We start from the raw sequence: 21,592 nt of genomic DNA on the forward strand, positions 1-21,592 counted from the left end.
TGTGTACATGTGTACGCAAATCCCTGTCGCTCTGCCTGTGTGTGTCCCTGTCGCTCTGTCTTTGCGCGTATGTGTCTCTGTCGCTCTGCCTGTATGCGTGTGTGTCCCTGTCGCTCCGTCTTGCTGTGTGTCTGTCGCTGTGTGTCCCTGTTGCACTGTCTGTGTGCATGTGTGTGTGTCCCTGTCGCTCCGCCTGTGTGTATGTGTGTGTGTCCCTGTCGCTCTGCATGTATGAGTTTTGTGTGTGTGTGTGTGTGTCCCTGTCGCTCTGCGTGTGTGTGTCCCTGTCGCTCTGCGTGTGTGTGTCCCTGTCGCTCTGCGTGTGTGTGTCCCTGTCGCTCTGCGTGTGTGTGTCCCTGTCGCTCTGCGTGTGTGTGTCCCTGTCGCTCTGCGTGTGTGTGTCCCTGTCGCTCTGCGTGTGTGTGTCCCTGTCGCTCTGCGTGTGTGTGTCCCTGTCGCTCTGCGTGTGTGCATGTGTCTCTGTCAGTCTGCCTGTGTGTGTGCGCCCGTGTCTCTGTCGCTCTGTCTTTGTGTGTGTGTGCGCCCCTGTCGCTCTGCCTGTGTGCGTGTCCCTGTCACTGTCTTTGTGTGTGAATCTGCTGCTCTGTCTTTGTGTGTGTGCCCCTGTCGCTCTGTCTGTGTACATGTGTACGCAAATCCCTGTCGCTCTGCCTGTGTGTGTCCCTGTCGCTCTGTCTTTGCACGTATGTGTCTCTGTCGCTCTGCCTGTATGCGTGTGTGTCCCTGTCGCTCCGTCTTGCTGTGTGTCTGTCGCTGTGTGTCCCTGTTGCACTGTCTGTGTGCATGTGTGTGTGTCCCTGTCGCTCTGCATGTATGAGTTTTGTGTGTGTGTATGTGTGTGTCCCTGTCGCTCTGCGTGTGTGTGTCCCTGTCGCTCTGCGTGTGTGTGTCCCTGTCGCTCTGCGTGTGTGTGTCCCTGTCGCTCTGCGTGTGTGTGTCCCTGTCGCTCTGCGTGTGTGTGTCCCTGTCGCTCTGCGTGTGTGTGTCCCTGTCGCTCTGCGTGTGTGTGTCCCTGTCGCTCTGCGTGTGTGTGTCCCTGTCGCTCTGCGTGTGTGTGTCCCTGTCGCTCTGCGTGTGTGTGTCCCTGTCGCTCTGCGTGTGTGTGTCCCTGTCGCTCTGCGTGTGTGTGTCCCTGTCGCTCTGCGTGTGTGTGTCCCTGTCGCTCTGCGTGTGTGTGTCCCTGTCGCTCTGCGTGTGTGCATGTGTCTCTGTCAGTCTGCCTGTGTGTGTGCGCCCGTGTCTCTGTCAGTCTGCCTGTGTGTGTGCGCCCGTGTCTCTGTCGCTCTGTCTTTGTGTGCGCGTGTGCGCCCCTGTCGCGCTACCTGTGTGCGCATGTGCGCCCCTGTCGCGCTACCTGTGTGCGCATGTGCGCCCCTGTCGCGCTACCTGTGTGCGCATGTGCGCCCCTGTCGCGCTACCTGTGTGCGCATGTGCGCCCCTGTCGCGCTACCTGTGTGCGCATGTGCGCCCCTGTCGCGCTACCTGTGTGCGCATGTGCGCCCCTGTCGCGCTACCTGTGTGCGCATGTGCGCCCCTGTCGCGCTACCTGTGTGCGCATGTGCGCCCCTGTCGCGCTACCTGTGTGCGCATGTGCGCCCCTGTCGCGCTACCTGTGTGCGCATGTGCGCCCCTGTCGCGCTACCTGTGTGCGCATGTGCGCCCCTGTCGCTCTACCTGTGTGCGCATGTGCGCCCCTGTCGCTCTGCGTCTGTGTCACTGTCACTCTGGCTGTGTGCACGTGTCTCTGTCGGTCTGCTTGTCTGTGTGTGTGCGCGTGTCCCTGTCACTCTGCCTGTGTACATGTATGTGTGTGTGTCTCTGTCGCTCTGCCTGTGTGTGTATATATCCCTGTCGCTCTGCCTGTGTGCTTGTGTCCCTGTTGCTCTGTCATTGTGTGTGTGTCTGTGTGTTGTCCTTGTCGCTGTGCGAGTGTGTTGTCCTTGTCGCTGTGCGAGTGTGTTGTCCCTGTCGCTCTTCGTGTAGGTGTCTGTGTGGGTCACTGTCGCTCTGCCTGTGTGTGTGTGTGTGTGTGTGTCCCTGTCGCTGTGTGTGTGTCCTTGTCGCTCTGCCTGTCGGTGTGTGTGTGTGTCTTTGTCCCTTTGTCTGTCCATGTGTGTATGTCCCTGTCACTCTGCCTGTGGGTGTCTGTGTGTGTCCCTGTCGCTCTGCATGTGGGCCTCCGTGTGTGTCACTGTCGCTCTGCCTGTGTCCGTGTGTCCCTGTCACTCTGCCTGTGTGCATATGCGTGTGTGTCCCTGTCGCTCTGCCTGTGTGTGTGTGGCCCTGTCGCTCTGCCTGTGTGAGTGTGTGTGTCCCTGTTGCTCTCTTTGCGTGTGTGTGTGTGTGTGTGTGTGTGTGTGTGTGTCTGTGTGTCCCTGTCGCTCTGTCATTGTGTGTGTGTCCCTGTCACTGTGCCTGTGTGTGTGTCCGTGTTCCTGTGGCTCTGTCTTTGTTCGTGTGTGTGTCCCTGTCGCTCTGTCTTTGTTCGTGTGTGTGACCCTGTCGCTCTGTCTTTGTTCGTGTGTGTGACCCTGTCGCTCTGCCTGTATGCGTGTGTCTCCCTGTCGCTCTACTTGTGTGTGTCCCTGTCGCTCCGTCTTGGTGTGTGTCTGTCGCTGTGTGTCCCTGTTGCACTGTCTGTGTGCATGTGTGTGTGTCCCTGTCGCTCTGCATGTATGAGTTTGTGTTTGTGTGTGTGTGTGTCTCTGTTGCTCTGCCTGTGTGTGTCACTGTCGCTCTGCTTGTGTGCACGTGTCTCTGTCAGTCTGCCTGTGTGTGCCCGTGTCTCTGTTGCTCTGTCTTTGTGTGTGTGTGCCCCTGTCGCTTTACCTGTGTGCGCATGTGTGCCCCTGTCGCTCTACCTGTGTGCGCATGTGTGCCCCTGTCGCTCTACCTGTGTGCGCATGTGTGCCCCTGTCGCTCTACCTGTGTGCGCATGTGTGCCCCTGTCGCTCTACCTGTGTGCGCATGTGTGCTCCTGTCGCTCTACCTGTGTGCGCATGTGTGCCCCTGTCGCTCTACCTGTATGCACATGTGTGCCCCTGTCGCTCTGCGTCTGTGTCACTGTCAGTCTGGCTGTGTGCATGTGTGCACGTGTCTCTGTCGGTCTGCTTGTCTATGTGTGTGCGCGTGTGTCCCTGTCGCTCTGCCTGTGTACATGTATGTGTGTGTGTCTCTGTTGCTCTGTCATTGTGTGTGCCCCTGTTCCTCTGTCTTTGTGTGTGTCTGTACGTGTCTCTGTCGCTCTGCCTGTGTGTGTGTATCCCTGTCGCTCTGCCTGTGTGCTTGTGTCCCTGTTGCTCTGTCATTGTGTGTGTGTCCCTGTTTCTCTGCCTGTGTGTGTCTGTGTGTTGTCCTTGTTGCTGTGCGAGTGTGTTGTCCTTGTCGCTGTGCGAGTGTGTTGTCCTGTGCGAGTGTGTTGTCCCTGTTGCTCTTCGTGTGGGTCACTGTCGCTCTGCCTGTGTGTGTGTGTGTGTGTGTCCCTGTCGCTGTGTGTGTGTCCCTGTCCCTCTGCCTGTCGGTGTGTGAGTGTCCCTGTCGCTTTGTCTGTCCGTGTGTGCATGTCCCTGTCACTCTGCCTGTGGGTGTCTGTGTGTCCCCCTGTCGCTCTGCCTGTGTGTGTGTGTCCCTGTTGCTCTCTTTGCATGAGTGTGTGTGTGTGTCCCTGTCGCTCTGTCATTGAATGTGTGTCCCTGTCACTGTGCCTGTGTGTGTGTCCGTGTTCCTGTCGCTCTGTCTTTGTGCGTGTGTGTGCCCCTGTCACTCTGCCTGTATGCGTGTGTTCCTGTCGCTCTGTCTTTTGTGTGTGTGTGTGTGTGTGTGTGTCTCTCTCTCTCTCTCTCTCTCTGCCTGTGTGCATGTGCATGGGTGTGTGTGTCCCTGTCACTGTGTCTTTGTCTGTGCATGAGTGTGTCCCTGTCGCTCTGCCTGTGTCTGTGTCCTGTCGCTCTGCCTGTGGGTGTGTGTGTGTGTGTGTGTCTGCCGCTCTGTCTGTGTGCCTGTGCGTGTCCCTGTTGCTCTATCTGCATGCATGTGTGTGTGTCCCTGTCACTCTGTCTTTGTGTGTGTGTATGTGTCCCTGCTGCTGTGTGCGTGTCCCTGTAGCTCTGCCTGTGTGCGTGTGTCCCTGTCGCTCTGCGTGTGTGTGTGTGTGTGTGTCCCTGTTGCTCTCCCTGTGGGTGTCTGTGTGGGTCACTGTCCCTCTGCCTGTGTGTATGTGTGTCCCTGTTGCTCTGCCTGTGTCCATGTGTGTGTCCCCCTGTCGCTGTGCCTGTGTGCGTGTGTCCCTGTCGCTCTGCCTGTGTCTGTGTGTGTGTCCCTGTCGCTCTGCCTGTGTGTGTGTGTCCCTGTCGCTCTGCCTGTGTCTGTGTGTGTGTGTCCCTGTCGCTCTGCCTGTGTGCGTGTGCCCTTTTCACTCTGCCTGTGTGTGTAGGTGTGTCCCTGTTGCTGTACTTAGCTTTCTGTTAATTTTTTAGCTGCCTTCTCACATGTTCATTTTGCCCGAATTCCCAGTGCAATCTCTGCTGGAAGTGCCTTTGTTTATAATCTGTGGAATATCAAAACAGTGTACTAGTTATGTGTTTTTCTAGTGCTGGTATTAAGTTTCTGCACTAGATGACTATTTGGTCCTTTTTATCATATTTTAAGAAAAAGTTGTCTGGCTATTATTTGATGTTTCACCCAGCTCCTTCATAAAGTAGAGCAACATGTTGCGAATTTCAACTTTGCACGTGTCTGCTTAAGTAATGTAATCATTCACACAGACTGTTTCAACATACAGTAATTTGGGAGGCCACTTTTACAGAAGTGTAGAAAGTGCAGGTACATTGTGGAGTAAAGTCGCTTTGTAAAATTACAGTTTGATTTGTATTGATCATTGAATGGTTTGTGACTTCTTGCTGCTTATGTTCAGAAGTTCAGCACCAGACTTGAACCAGGGCTGGAACCATCTAAGTGTGTTCTATTTGCTCACTATTTTTCCTGTTTGTAACTGATGTGTCTTGTATGATTTATAAGTTGCATTGCATCTTACCAAATGAAAACTTTGTTCAGTGCACTGGACTGCTCTTTTGTTTGGAGGACACATTTGATTCCTTTGCTTCATTCCCCCACGTAAACGAATAGTTTAATGTTGTGGGGTGGAAAACTGGAAGGCTTTTTCCAGGTTGTGCTGCCGCACTTTCTAAGGGTGATGTAGACAGAGGCCTGGGTGTCGAATTTCGGGTGGAATGAGAAGCCTGGAAAGAAACTTGCAGCGTCGGCAATTTAGTTTTCTCTCGTAAGAGGTGTTGTTTACTTGATTTGAGTGTTAGTGCACTCAAACTGCTAATTTCAGTGAATACTAAAACCTGGCGTAAAGTCAGTAGTTTCTCAAATTCTTCAAATTACTTTGTCTTGTGTGTAAATGATTCAACAGAAATTGGTATGATTCTATTCTTTCTCTCTTCAAATGTCCGGAACCTAGTGATGTTAATTTCGTATCAATCTGCACGTCATATTGAAGCTTGATCGATGCAACAAATTTTACTTCACATGGACTAAGCCATTATAAAACACTAGTTCAATGAACAGAAATAATACTAAACAAATTTATGTTGGTCATTGTGATAATTGTGTAGAGATGGAATATTTTTCCTAATGTTAGCATCCGTTCTGACACTAGTCAAATGCAGCAATATGGCTTAATATCAGATTAAAGAGTTTCTGTTCAGTTACTTCTCCTTCTCCACCACCTCCCCTTTCCTACCACTATACTCTTAACTACTGCTTGTGTAGTTAGTTTCTGTGCTTGTTTGATAGGAACAATTAATGCAGAAAATGTGCAGCTTTCTGTTCTGTCTTAATTGGTGGGTGCCTGGCATAAACTAGAGAGACAGGCATTATGTATTCAGGCCATGTATTCTTTGAGGTTTGTATTCAGACTAAATATCTCAACAGAAGCCAATGATAGATGTATGTAAATAGTGGAGTTTCTTGGTTCCTGACCACATAAAGCAAGTTGATAATGATCACTGTAACTCCTTCAACATGTTATAAAAAAATCAAAGCAAAGTTAGTTGACTTTCACTGGATTGGAATAAGAGATAATAAATTGTAATTATGGTATTTTCATCCCGAGTAACTCTGTGTGCAGCTATGTTGTTGAATGGTTGAATTTATCATGTATCGGCCGAATGATTTGAATGGCTTAGAATAAGTGTATCTCACCTAAAAGAGCACACATGTAACAAAATAATGTTTCTGTGTTCAGTTGAGATGCATTGTTGATTTTTTAAAACAGTACAGGGTGGCAACGTTGAATTATCTGTGAGGTGTGCAATAACTGAAGCAGGAGGCATCATGACATTACACTCTGCCCAGTTGAATGTCATTAAATACAGACATGGAAAATGTATTGACAAGAAGAATGTGATATGTAGTGCTTATTTCTTGATGAACAAAGTAAGATTTTAAATGCTAAATTTATATGTAATGTGTAGCTGTTATTTGCTTTTAGAGCTATAGCTATTTAGATCAAATAATTGGTTAGCTGCAAGTGTTGTAGCCTAAGTGATTGTGTGATCTTAATAGGTGTGTGTCAATACTTTACTCTCACCTGTGATCGTCTCAGGTGTTTAAATTGGGTTGTATACCTGCCATAGGGAGAAAAGAATCTGGGATGTTGAGAATCCAAAGCAGTCCTGATTTGCATCCAATTTAAGTTGCAGTGCAGTTCCTTCTATTGATTGTTCAATACAAGGTGGTCAGTGATAGAATGAATGGACAGGACTGAAAGTAAATCAGAACAAAGCGAACAGAGGTTAGGAAAGACACAGATACAGCTTATGATAGCACTATGATAACACTGCTCTTACAGCCCCAAAAGACTGTGTATGGTTATCTTTGTCATCTGGTCCAATTTAGAACTCTGTCATTGGGCATCTGGGGCCTGGGTGAGCACCTGTGGGGTTCTTCAACCAATCTGATTAAAGAAACACGATTGAGACAAGAGTCTAAGCCACAAAACATAAATTAGAATGAGGTAGCAAGGTATTTGAGACCTGGGATTGTGTTCTCTTTCCTTTTTGTGAGATACCACAAACCCAGGTTAGGCTCCTAGACTCAGGGCCAACAGTAGAACCAGTGAATTTTCATTGTTGATGACTGGGGAGCTCGAATCTTGAGGAACTGTGGCCACTTACAGTTGGCACTGAAAATCTGGATTTCCTTTTAAGCACGTGTGAGGAAGACATTAGAAAAGTGCTAGATTTTGAATAAATGAACAGAGGACCTTCTCTGAGGCAGGTCACTATGGCACTAAATTAGAGTATTTAATTAATTGAAAATCATGATTAGAAAACAAAAGGGAGTTGAGAGGAAAAGGCAGAATCAAAAGGTAAAGATTTAAGAGGAGGCAAAGTTCTAATTTTTCTAAATTCTGAAAAAATGCAATTTTAAAAAATAAGTTTGATAGTAATTCAAGACTCATCATTCCATTTAAAATTTTCTTACATCTAAAAGCAGCACTAGTCCTAACTCTCTCTCTCTCTCTGGAATGTTTAGAGTTCTTTTTTAGTGCAAAGTCTGGGCTGCTGTACTGGTGTACTCTGTACTATCTTGGTTGAATTGACAAAGATTGTGTGTAATGATGCTTTTCAGTATTCTGAGCTGAGTTCACATTGTTTGAAAGTGACTGGTATCTAGGCCTCTGTTGTTATTGGAACGTGCGATAGTTTTGACTGGGGGATGTGGGAAGAAGGAGTATGTGGTAGAATGTTAGCAGAGCGTAGTGTTTAGAACAATTTGGAGTAATGGCATTGAACGTGTGTGCTATTTTTGCTTCCCACTGGCAGTCCAGTGCGCAGTGTCATTCACCTGGAACACATTTTAGGAAAATATCTAACTAATGTTAAGTTATTGCCTTCCATAAATTGGTGAGCTATCTTAGTGATTGCAGAAGTGGACGAACAGTACTATTTTAGCTGGTAGCTGGGATCGTTATGAATACAGTTTACTCCAACTTTTTGTTTTGATATATATAAGGAAAATTATTCTTTTCCCCTAAATTTTGGTATTCAATGTAAAATGCAGTTCATGTAATTGAATGTACCTAATTAGTCCTGCCCCTCAGTGTACAACTGAGTTGATGACATTGCAGTACCTCTCCTGAGTGATTATTACATGACCAGTTAACCTAAGGTGCTTCCATTATCATTGTGGACATAGGAATTTGTAATGCAAAAGTATAACAAAAATATGAGAAAAAATAAAATTTTGAATATGAAGTAGGAGTGGTTATTAACTCCTGTTGAAATGATTGTCCTGTGTTTCTACAGCTGCCCCCATTATGTCTCTCTGCCTTTGTGTCATACTTCAATTTTTTACTTCTCCTGTGAATCACCTTAAGACATTTGCTTATGTTGAAGTTGCTACATAAAAATAGGGTGTTGCATTGCAGTGCTAATTATGTTTAATTATGGGCAGACAGATTGTATCTTTGGTCTTCGAATCTTGGGAGTTTCAAGAGTGGAAGAAGCCATTTGGTCAACTGTGCTTTAGTACAGACTTGTGACCAAACCCAGTCTTCAACATTGTGTCTGCGTGGGGTTGAAACTACGTCTGTGAAGTATACTTGACTTCAGATTCTAAGATTAATGCAGAAAGAGAAGTTGTATTGTTTTTGAAAGGAAAGCATCTAATTTTTTAGATTTATTAGGAAATATTAAATGTCAATTTAAAGGTGGATAATGCCTATGTGAGTGGTTTGGTATTCGGCATTGTTTAGATGCATAAAAATAATTAAAAGTGACCATGGTAAGTTACTTTTGTTTCCAACTTGGGATTTATTCCTAAATATGCTGTCCCAAATACTGAAAGTCCATTATTTTTGTACTTAGCTTTGCATATCTACTGCCTTGGTGATGTCGAGATGAATGTTGTCTGTATTGCATGCAGTGATGACATCGACATCTTTCGTTGTGGATGCGTACCAATTTCTGAATCCTCAATCTCAGTATATTTGCTGTCATTGCCCATCCATATCTATAGCATCACAATTGTAGGTTCTATGTCTGATCTAATTTGCCATTGCAGAACAGAGTATGTCCTGAATGCTGTGGAATTCCTTTTAACCTGTGGGATCAATTTACAAAGTTGCTATTATCCTGCAGATCTGAATATCACAGGTTAAAAGCAACAATTTCAATTCAAGTTAGAAATATAATCATTACAATTTTGATCTCTGTACTATCCTAGTTCCCTTCATCACTTGAACTTGTGTGCAAAAAGCAGTGTGTTTGTTTTAATTATTTTTTAAAGACTTATGTTCCTTCTCTTACTATTCACTACCTGCTGCTGTATAGCCAGTAGCGCTCTCACTTCATTTTAGCTTTGCATGGTATCACTGTGTACTTGAACTTTGTTTTGCGAAGATTCTGTCAACAATATTTAAGTATATAAATTGAAAAGAAAATCTGAGGAAAGGTCACCGGACTGGAAACGTAAACTTTGTTTTTTCCTTCACAGTTGCTGCCAGACCTGCTGGGCTTTTCCAGTAACTTTATTTTTCCAGATTTACGGCATCCACAGTTCTTTTGGTTCTAATTATAAATTTGAAGGTTTGTTTTAATACTTAGAAGTTATCTCAGTTGTAAGAGATAGTGCTATCATAAGCTGTATCTGTGTCTTTCCTAACCTCTGTTCGCTTTGTTCTGATTTACTTTCAGTCCTGTCCACCCCTCTTGCCTTGTTCACATATTCATGCTGTACCAGGTTAGCCATACACTTTTACATAGTATCCACCCCATCCTCCATTTCCCTTCCCCATCCCCAGTTGAAGTGTACCCTGCCTCGACCTCTTCATCTCCAACTGCCATCGAGACATCAATCACCTCAACCTCTGCACTCCTCTCACCCACTCCAGCCCCTCCCCCGCAGAATGTGCAGCCCTCCACTCCAATCCCAACCGCACCGTAAAACCCGCAGACAAGGGAGGCGCAGTTGTAGTATGTGCACTGACCTCTACATCGCTGAGGCCAGATGCCAACTCTCCGACATCTCTTCCTACCGCTCCCTGGATCATGACTTCTCCCACTTCCTAGAGACAAAGGGGGTGGCCATGGGTGCCCGCATGGGCCCAAGCAATGCCTGCCTCTTTGTAGGTTACGTGGAACAATCCCTGTTCTGTACCTGCACTGGCCTCAAACCCCACCTCTTCCTCCGTTACATTGATGACTGTATTGGTGCCGCCGCATGCTCCTGCTAGGAGCTTGGACAGTTCATCCACTTCACCAACACCTTCCACCCCAACCTCAAGTTCACCTGGACCATCTCCAACACATCCCTCACCTTCCTGGACCCCTCTGCCTCCATCTCAGGCTACCACCTAGAAACCGATGTCCATTTCAAGCCCACCGACTCCCACAGCTACCTAGAATACATTTCCTCCTACCCACCTTCCTGCAAAAATTCCATCCCCTATTCCCAATTCCTTCGCCTCTGCCGCATCTGCTCCCAGGATGAGGCATTCCACTCTCTCTCATCCCAGATGTCCTCGTTCTTCGAGGACTGCAACTTGCCACCGCCCCCCCGGCAGAGGTTGAGAACGCCTTCGACCGTGTCTCCCACATTTCCCGCAACTCATCCCTCACACCCCATTCCCGCAATAACGACCAAAAAAGAATCCCCCCGAGTCCTCACGTACCTCCCCACCAACCTCCGGATACAACGCATTATCCTCCGACACTTCACCATCTGCAATCCAACCCCACCACCAAAGACATTTTTCCATCCCCACCCTTGTCTGCCTTCCGGAGAGACCACCCTCTCCGTGACTCCCTTGTCCATTCCACACTCCCCTCCACCCCCACCACACCCGGCACTTTTCCCTGCAACCGCAGGAATTGTTACACTTGCCCCCACACCACCTCCCTCACCCCCATTCCAGGCCGAAAGAAGACTTTCCACATCAAGCAGATGTTCACCTGCATATCAGCCAATGTGGTATACTGCAACCGCTGTACCCGTTTTGGTCTGCACTCCATCGGGGAAACCAAGTGGAGGCTTGGGGATCACTTTGCAGAACACCTACGCTTGGTTTGCAATAAACAACTGCAACTCCCAGTTGCGAACCATTTCAACTCCCCCTCCCATTCCTTAGACGACATGTCTACCCTGGGCCTCCTGCAGTGCCACAATGATGCCACCCAAAAGTTGCAGGAACAGCAACTCATATTCCGCTTGGGAACCCTGCAGCCCATTGGTATCAATGTGGATTTCACAAGCTTCAAAATTCCCACTCCCTCTACTGCATCCCAAAACTAGACCAGTTCGTCCCCTCCCCCCACTGCATCCCAAAACCAGCCCAGCTTGTCCCCAAGATAACAAAGTGTGGGGCTGGATGAACACAGCAGGGCAAGCAGCATCTTAGGAGCACAAAAGCTGACGTTTCGGGCCGAGACCCTTCATCAGAAAAATTTGACGTTTGAAAGTGTCGATTGCTATACCTTTGTATGTTCTAATGTATAGCTGCTACTAACATAGGAGTGTCGCATCTGTGACCCACTTTAAGCAAACACATTATTGGTATAAATATTTAAAATTGTGCAATTATTTTCATCTTTGCTCCAATTTAAATTATTTTTCAAATTTTCTGTTCGTTATTTCCTGGATTTATGAAGTTCTTGCCCGTTCAAAAATCCTTGAAAAATACCTTTTCCTTCTCAAGTTAAACTGTCCTTAATCATACAACTTATGAACTCCAAGGGTTAAGAGTTGTAAGTTGACAAATTGCCATCAACAATTCCCTCCAGTTTGGATTAAGTTTGATTTTGGAAAAGGGTTTCTGCAAGGTAGTCCTGTGTAATTTGAATGGAAAGGTTGGCCAGTTTATTTTGTTTATGGAATCTGAGATCTTTTCTTGTTTAAGTTTTCATAGTGTAGGGAAGGGAGTTATTTGATACTCTGATATGGCAGTTAACATTCACTGCTTGCTGTTGTACTGTATTGAGGATTGGCGCAATTAGGAGATGAAGGGCAAAGGAGAAAGAAAGCTAACCAATTTTTCATGTCATTCAAATAGTGTTATTTACAAAGTAATTTTGAAATGCAACTTCAATTATTTGTCAATGACAATTATGCTTACTGAAGAATTGCTTCAATATTTTGGCTCAGTTGCTCAAATTTTGACACTGAAGTTATTATTACATATGATGTTTTTGCTGGACATTACCTGTTTTGATTGCATCATAATTTAAAATGATGTTAGTTTAAAACAAAAACATTCAGTATGCGCAAATTCTATTTTGTTAAATAAGAAATGGGTTGTTTGTGCCATACTAAATTGGTGATGGTCAAAGTACTTAAAAACGAAGTATTTAACACAGTTGAATTCATGAGCAAATACTGTAGAACTGCTTTGACATTAAGAAAGCTGAGGAGGGAGACAGCACTATGGTTACTGATTTTAAAGGAACGATTAGCAAGCCCTTGATCCTCAACACCACTTCCTATGCAGTTTATAATGCACGTGTTCAAAGGTTTAACAATCTTCAATGGCCCAGATGCTTAAAATATTTAATATAAGTAGTTATGTCTTCAACTATGCTTTATCGTATGATAGTTTTCTTTGTTAAATGCAGTGAATTGTACTTCTTTAGTACTCCAGATTTTCCTGTTTCCATGATCATAAAATTAGAATTAGAATTACTACATTAGCAGAAAAATGACCTTACTGTCGTGATAAAGATGTTTTGGATTCATATAACAACAAAGTGCGCGGAAATACTTAACTAACTTTTTTTTTCAAAAGAGTGCAGTGTTGTTTCTGTGGATTATTGTTGTGATTGCTCTGATGTTTACATCAAAGTCCAACACTTCTTCAGGAGCCATTATGCATTAATATATTAGCACTTTGCTCCTCTGCTTTATATGTTGAACTGACTGAATATAATGGACTCCTATTTTTACTGGATATTCTGCCTAGTGCATTGCCACAAGCTGCATTGAATAAATTTGTGAATGCACATGTTGTATCTGTAGCGCTTCCAATTTGGGAAAAGTCCGTTGAAAAAGTGGTCTGTACAATAGTACTTCCTCATAATACCTTTCTCACCTCCATTCTTCTTCCATTGGTCTCCTTGTTTCTCACTCTTACCTTAGTGATCAGCTCATCCAAAATCAATCCAGTTTCTGTCCCATACTAAACGGAGCTCAGTCTTCACCCTGTTTTGTTGACCTAACTTCAGTGTCTTCACTCTCACTGCCCCACATGCCTCAAACTTAAAATTATCTTTGTAAGTCTGTACTTTTGAAACTTCTGCTCTGTAGCTCTATTTTGAGGCTTAAAAATTGTTGTAATTCAGATAGAATGAGGAGTGTAGGGACTTAAGCGGGTTGGCTGGGGTGCAATTGTTATAATATGGTTAGACTCAGTTAGGCTAATTACTATCTCAGGGCCCATGGTCTCACTTTTAGTGTGTCGCTCCACTTGGGATCCTGACCCCTACTTTGGATTACCCTGGTTTGCAGGGTTTTGTGGATTCACTTCCTCGCAATGACTTTTCAACTTATTCTCCTCCTTGTTTTTCTCCATCATTAACAGCCATGCTTTCAGCTATTTAAAAATGGAATTCTCACTGTTTTTGCCTTCCTGTGTCTTTTAGGATCCTCAGTGAAAGTTTAACTATCAAGATAATGTAAATTGCAGGTTTCAAAAAATTTGAAAACACATTTGCAGTGCTTAGTTTTTTTGAATGACATTCAAAACCACTTTAGAAATAAATGTGATCTAGACTTCTTTTGAAGTGTTCATTAATTAGTTTACAGTGTAGTGTTAGGAAATGAACTGATCCTTCCAAACGTGTTCTTGTACTTATATACTATACCTTTCCCTAGGATCAGTAGATGCCAGCATTTCTTTTACTGTCTTCCATTTGTTTGAATTCTACTGGACCAGTCACTGACTGGGACAAAAAAATACTGTATAATTTAGTAATTTCGGTACAAGAATGGTCAATGTATTATTACCATACCAGCTTTTATTGGGATAGTATTCATAAATAATGTGATTTTGAATAAATGTAATACTCTCTTTTTTCCCCTTTGTAACGTGCAAGTGTGTTGATAATATAACTTAGTTTTTTTTATTCCATTGTAAAATATTTATTTCAAGCACTGTATAAATTTGCCTTTTTGGTTCAAAAAAAACCTGTAAATTAAAGTTGCATTTGACAGCCATGAGATGTGACTGGCCAGAAATTAACATATGAGCATTGATAAAAATAACCTGTAACAACGTTACAAATGAGATTGCATGCTTTCTTATTGAGAACAGGACCCTCAAACAGTCCGCCCTGAAACTTCTTACAAGGTTGTTCTCGTAAATAATGAATACATCCTTCATTGATATGTGTCTGAAACGCACATTCTAATTTTCACCTCACCATCATCTTTGCAAGCTTGGAAGCTAATTTTTATTTGGTTTGAAACCATCTGGATTCCAGAGGACTTGCTGCTGAATGAGATTTTTGGTGTGATGGTAGATAATGTTAGCAGTGTACATAATGCAAGTAATGGTCATGATTTGTAAACTGTACACAATTTTCCCTATGCTGGCAACTTAACATTCTTTATTGGAAATTTCTTCTTTTTGTAAGAATGCTTATTAAGAAAGAGTTTGGAAAGATGAAAAAACCTTAATTGTGCCAATGTTTTAATTTTGGATCTACCACCACTCCTTCCCATTGTTTCTGTATTTATAAAATACACTATATTCTGAATTAAGTGCATTTAAATATGGTCTTGAATTTTTATTTTAACGTATGACTTGAATTGGTGCAAGACTAATTGAGTTGAAGAGTGCATTTTGCTGTAATTTTTTGGTGGCTGATATAAATTTTTGATTGAAATTTGTTATTGTCACGTGTACAGAGGTGCAATGAAAAATATTGTTTTTGCGTGCTAACCAGACACACCTTCCTTAAGTGCATCAGGGTAATCGTTTCATTATTACTAGGGTTTCTTGGCTACTTTGTAATGATAGTGTAAAGCAAGTACATTTGAAGTTGAATTAATGGTCAATGAAAAAAAACCGATGTTGTATGGCAAATCAGGATCTTACAGTACTAAAGAAAAAGCACTATTTCTGTGCTGACTTTGTGATTGATTTAATGGTGATGTTCATTGCTCTTTTGTTTGTCCATAACCAAGTAAATATTTCAGTTTCCAGTTATACTTAATCCATGTTTGGAAAACTGCAATGGAATTTGCATCTGCCATTTTTTTAACTGTGCGCATTCCAGATCAGATCTATCTGTTTGTAAGAAGAATTCCCCATTTTTCCCTTGATGTTTTGTAATAACTTAAATGTCACCTGCTTACTGATGCACATGCCAGCAACCAATTTCACACATATACTCTCCCTGCCCCACTTCCCCTCTCCTTTGCCCCGAATCTTCCACCCTTTCCTCATGCTCTTTCTACTTTTGTATTCTCAGATGATCCTGGGATAGTCAGCATATTTCACAGATGAGAGGAGGGCCATTACTGTTTTGTGAACCACCTAGATCTTTTGGTGCATAACTGAGCTGGCAAAAATATGAGATGGTCGTGAATATAGGTTGATGTGTTCATATGGCGGCGAAGCAATTGAGGTTAAGGGAGAGTAGGAAAGCAGAGAACTCTGGAGAGAGGTGGAATGAGATGAAGGTTAATATCGACCAAGATGAGGAATTGCTTGGTGCAGATACTGATAGAGTAAATACTGGAATGATAACATCAAGGAAATTAAAATGGTAGTTAGCTGGACAGTAATAGCCCTATATATAATCTCAGAAAATGTTTTGTGAAGAATGTTCTGTGTATTAAGTGAATTTAATTTTGTAATTTATAATACTTTCAACAAAGACTGATGAATGTTTATGGTTTCTGATTAAGCAGCAGCTTTTCAATTGAAATGTCTATGGAGCTCTGGCATAAACACGTACAGTGCTATTTGGCCAGCCCCAATTTTTTCCAAAGTTAAATTTTATCTTCTTGAGAACTTTATGGACATTTATTGCCTTTCATTTAAATTATGTTTCAAAATTTTGTTCTATTTGATTTCTGCCATTGCCTACCTGTGTTTTATGTAATGGCAGTAGAAATTATAGTAGGAAGTTTGAAATGTTGAATGTCATGCTTTCTAACTATTGAATTGCATTTGGAATGCAGATTTTTAAAAAATCCAATGCATATCAATCATGTGTGAGTGGTTGTTGATTTTTATTTAAATTTCCCTCTTTGCAGGGCTCCTGAAATTATTCTTGGGTTACGATTCTGTGAAGCAATTGATATGTGGTCACTAGGATGTGTTATTGCGGAGATGTTTCTGGGATGGCCATTGTATCCAGGTGCATCAGAGTATGATCAGGTAGGAAAAACCTCAATTTGTAAAACAGATATTTTTAATATTTGTGTATAAGTATTGCTCAAATATCGCCATACATGAAAATACTTTGTTTTGTGCTAAATGCCATAATATCTTAATGGATATATTGACCATCTGATTTAGAATTCATTTAGATTTTAGGATTTTTCCTGTTGTGTGAAGCTGTGTGGTTGTGAAGTGCAAGGCTGTTGGCATTAGGTTTGCATGTTTTTGAGCTAACACAGCTGCTTCTTTATTTTGTTCATTTATTCACTTGTGGGACGTGGGTGTTGCTGAATGGCCAGTAATTATTGCCTGTCCCCAGCAGCCCTTGAGAAGATGATGGTGAGCTGCTTTCTTGAACCACCACTGTCTACATGCAGTAGGTTGACCCACAATGCTCTTAGGCAGGGAATTCGAGGATTATGTCTTAACGACAGTGAAGGAACAGTGATATATTTCCAAGTCAGAGTGGTAATGGCTTGGAGGGGAAATTGTGGGTACTGGTGTTTTATGTTCCTGTTGCCGTTATCCTCCTAGATGGAAGTGGTTGTGGGCTTGGAACGAGTTGTCTAGGGATCTTTGGTGAATTTCTGCAGTGCATCTTGTAGATAGTACACACTGCTGCTACTGAGTATCAGCGGTGGAGAGAAGTGGCTGCTTGTAGATGTGGTACCAGTCGAGTGGGCTGCTTCGTGCTGGAACATCTCAAGAAGCTTGAATGTTGGGAGCTGTACCCATCCAAGCAACTGGGGGAGTATTCCATCATACTGCTGACTTGTGTCTTGTAGCTAGTGACAGGCTTTGAGGAGTCAGGAGGTGAGTTACTGATTGTAGTATTCCTAGCTTCTGGCCTGCTCCTGCAGCCACTGTGTTTATGTGGTGAGTCCAGTTGAGTTTCTGGTTAATAGTAATCCCCAGGATATTGATACTTGGAGATCGGTGATAGTAACACGCTTGAATGTCACGGCACAGTGGTTAGATGGCCTCTTATTGGAGATGGCCATTGCCTAATGTTTCTGCGGCACACATGTTGTTTGTCACTTGTCAACCCAAGCCTGGACATTCTCTTTGAACATGGATTGCTTCGGTATCTTAGGAGTCACAAATAGTGCTGAACATTGTCCAATCAAAGGCAAGCATTCCCACTTCTGATCTTATGATGAATGGGAAGATCATTGATGAAGCAGCGGGAGGTGGTTGCCCCTTGGAACTACCGTGAGGAGCTCCTGCAGAGATGTCCTGGAGCTGCGATGACTGACTTCTAACAATTACAACCATCTCCCTATATGCAAAGATATAGCTCCAATCACCAGAGAGTTTGTGCGCTGATATCCATTGATTCCAGTTTTGCTACCGCTCCGTGATGTCTCACGTAGCTGAATGTGACCATGATGTCAAGGGCTGTCATTCTTATCTCAACTAGTTTTTTTTATAAAATATGCCCAGTTTTCCCAGTTCTAGTGGAGACAATGATGGTTATGAGCCGTTGACAGACTTAACTGACTCTGCCCTGCACAAAGTAGAAAAACAGATAAATAGCCTTTAATTGTTTAAAAAAAAACCCTGAGTGGCCTCTGTAGGATGCCTAATCCAAAGCTGGGTTGATATTGCAGTTTCCAATGGCTGATGAACAAAAAAAATTTAACACAAAAAAATAAAAGTTAGTGTCTTCACCTCCTGCCAGAGATTAATTTCCTTGCCACCACTTCCCTGTGTGCCCTTCAACCACTATCTCTGGCTGACTGCTCAGCCTCAAATGTGACTCTTCATTTATGCTCTGACCTGAAACTCTCCATTACAAAAACCACCAATGATAACTTTATAACACTGCTGTCTCTACCTTGCTGCCTTAGTTTATGTGCTGCTGAAACTTCCTTCATATTCGGGATAGTCAGCATGGTTTTGTGAAGGAAAGGTCGTGCCTCACAAACCTTATTGAGTTCTTTGAGAAGGTGACCAAACAGGTAGATGAGAGTAAACCAGTTGATGTGGTGTATATGGATTTCAGCAAGGCATTCGATAAGGTTCCCCACAGTAGGCTGTTGTACAAAATGCAGAGGAATGGGATTGTGGTAGATATAGCAGTTTGGATCGGAAATTGGCTTGCTGAAAGAAGACAGGGTGGTAGTTGATGGGAAATGTTCATCCTGGAGACCAGTTACTAGTGTGTACCGCAAAGGTCAGTGTCGGGTCCACTGCTGTTTGTCATTTTTATAAATGACCTGGATGAGGGCGTAGAAGGATGGGTTAGTAAATTTGCAGACGACACTAAGGTCGGTGGAGTTGTGGATAGTGATGAAGGATGCTGTAGGTTGCAGAGAGACATAGATAAGCTGCAGAGCTGGGCTGAGAGGTAGCAAATGGAGTTTAATGCAGACAAGTGTGAGGTGATGCACTTTGGTAGGAGTAACCAGAAGGCAAAGTACTGGGCTAATGGTAAGATTCTTAGTAGTGTAGATGAGCAGAGAGATCTCGGTGTCCATGTACACAGATCCTTGAAAGTTGCCACCCAGGTTGACAGGGCTGTTAAGAAGGCATACAGTGTTTTAGCTTTTATTAATAGAGGGATCGAGTTCCAGAACCAAGAGGTTATGGTGAAGCTGTACAAAACTCTGGTGCAGCCGCACTTGGAGTATTGCGTGCAGTTCTGGTCACTGCATTATAAGAAGGATGTGGAAGCTTTGGAAAGGGTGCAGAGGAGATCTACTAGGATGTTGCCTGGTATGGAGGGAAGGTCTTATGAGGAAAGGCTGAGGGACTTGAGGCTGTTTTCGTTTGAGAGGTGACTTAATTGAGACATATAAAATAATCAGAGGGTTAGATAGGGTGGATAGGGAGAGCCTTTTTCCTAGGATGGTGACGGCGAGCACGAGGGGGCATAGCTTTAAATTGAGGGGTGAAAGATGTAGGACAGATGTCAGGTAGTTTCCTTACTCTGAGAGTAGTAAGGGAATGGAACGCTTTGCCTGCAACGGTAGTAGATTCGCCAACTGTAAGTGCATTTAAGTCATCATTGGACAAGCATATGGACGTACATGGAATAGTGTGGGTTAGATGGGCTTCAGATCGGTGTGACAGGTCGGCACAACATCGAGGGCCAAAGGGCCTGTACTGTGCTGTAATGTTCTGTGTTCTACGCTTTTGATGCCTCTAAATGTGACATTTTCTGCCATCCCAACTTTTCTTCACCTTAAACGCACCCAAATCCCTGCATGTCAGCATATGTATTTACCTATCACTCCTGTGCTCATTGCCTTCACTGTCTTTCCACTTCCCAGAAATATTGATTTTTAAAAATATTTATTCTTGTTGTACAAATCCCCTGTCTTTCTCTTTCCCTTTTGTTGAGTGTGTACAAGCAACAGGAAACCGGAGAAAGCTCACGGAATGAGAAAGAGAAAAAAGACTGAGAGCAGGGAAAGACTGGCATTTAGGGGATGAGCAGTGATAGGTTTGTGGTGTGGAGCAATTGTGGGTGGTCATCATGCATTGCGAGAGCTGGATAAGGGACAGCAGAAGAAACAGGCAATAAATGACAAGATCGAATTTGCCTCAGAAAGCAGACAGGAGTTGCAAGTGAGTAATTTTCCTTCCAACTGAGAATGGTTAGAAGTGACATGTTGTTACTTATAATCATCAGGAAGGATGCTATTTCTGCATCAATTGCAAGAGTTGTGTGAAAGTTGGCTGAGGGTTTTTATATTTTGAACTTGGCTTCAATGGGAAAGTTGGTAACATTGAGCTTCTGCCTAGCACTGAGTTGGGAATCATTTGGTACACTGCCTGTTTTCAGGTTTGTGAATTCCCCTTTTTCTGCTGCCCAATTATGTGCTGGGGAATTCTGCAGTCTCTTGAGTGATTAGTTTACAACTTAATGGGCTTTACTTCAAAACTGTCATGTTCTGCATGCGGGGAAGTTATCTTTGGTGGCTGTTTAGCTGCAGGTGTCTTTTAGCTCTTTAAATAAAAACAAAATGCTGGAGGTTTCTGGTTTGGTTGCAGAGTTGGATTCAACTCGACACATGAATTCCATTTCTTTCTTCATAGATGCTGAATTTTTCCAGCACGCTTATTTTTAATTTAGATTTCCAGCATCTATATTACTTTTTAGTTCTTGTGCACTTTCTCTTGAAGTCAAGCATTTTCATGTTTTTAAGGTGATTGGTCTCATACACATTTTACATGTATTTCATTTTCTTTTTAAACAATCCAAAAATTGGTTGATAATGTTTCCTTCAGCTGCTACTTTGTCATGTGTATCACCTTCAAGTGAAAAAAACACATGTTCTTTAACCAGCGTTGGTGTGTAACTGTTGCTGCTGTACTTTTTCATGAACATCAAGAACTTGTTGGTCTATTATCTGTGTTTGATTTTATAGATGATCTACTATGGCACTACCATGATAGTTGCTATTTCAGCATTTGATGCGGTATTGAAAAGGACTGTAATTATTCAGCCATGCTTACGCCATCTCTGAAACACTGAGTGGAAAATGTGTAATTGGTTTACAGGTTTGTGCTTGAGAGCACTTATTTCCAAACAGGAGAATGCTCAGAAGGGCAAGAATTCTACTTTGAAGTTTAAAGGTTCTGATCAAAGAACGTGGTGGTGTTAGCACATACAATAATGTAAACACTGAACAAGACTGAACCTGCACATCAAAATGGTTTCCCATATCCTTGAACTTTCTTATTGTTATAACTCGATGACTGACCGAGGCATATGAGAGCATATGTCTTACATGAAACATTTGTAAGACAGAGGTCCCCTACTCAAACTGCCCCATCATACCACACTGCACAGACTACTTTCCATACCTTGGGAGTCTACTGTCAACAAGGGCAAACATTAGAAAGGTTCATCGTCACCTTCGGTGTGCCAGTTCAGCTTTTGGTCACCCAGCAGCAAGCTTATGACATACAGAGCAGTAGAAGTGTGCACTACTTGTGTGCCTGAGAACTGAACTATGTATAACAGACACCTCAAAATCCTGGAGAATTGCTTAGAGTGCTGCCTGTGCAAGATTCTGCAAATCCATTGGTGGGATAGGTGCACCAATATCAAGTATTCTTGCTTAGGCCAACGTCCCCAGCATCAAAGTATCAACTGTGCTTGATCAGCTCTACTAGTTTGTCAACATTGTCTGAATGCCTGCCATGAGACTGTGAAATGAAATTTTACTC

The 21,592-nt window shown here is 43.5% G+C and overlaps 1 protein-coding gene across 6 annotated transcripts in view; it reads left to right on the top strand.

Annotated features, from left to right (window-relative positions):
* The window catches only part of LOC125462994 (homeodomain-interacting protein kinase 1-like), a 121,580-nt gene that overhangs the window by 61,592 nt on the left and 38,396 nt on the right, over positions 1 to 21,592 (top strand). For all 6 annotated transcript variants that reach the window (XM_048553580.2, XM_048553578.2, XM_048553581.2 and 3 more), the window contains one exon: positions 16,285 to 16,408. In XM_048553580.2, coding sequence (XP_048409537.1) covers positions 16,285 to 16,408 — 124 coding nt within the window. The remainder of the gene's footprint in view (positions 1 to 16,284; positions 16,409 to 21,592) is intronic.

Source organism: Stegostoma tigrinum, chromosome 21, assembly GCF_030684315.1.
Source record: "Stegostoma tigrinum isolate sSteTig4 chromosome 21, sSteTig4.hap1, whole genome shotgun sequence".
Lineage (NCBI taxonomy): Eukaryota > Metazoa > Chordata > Chondrichthyes > Orectolobiformes > Stegostomatidae > Stegostoma > Stegostoma tigrinum.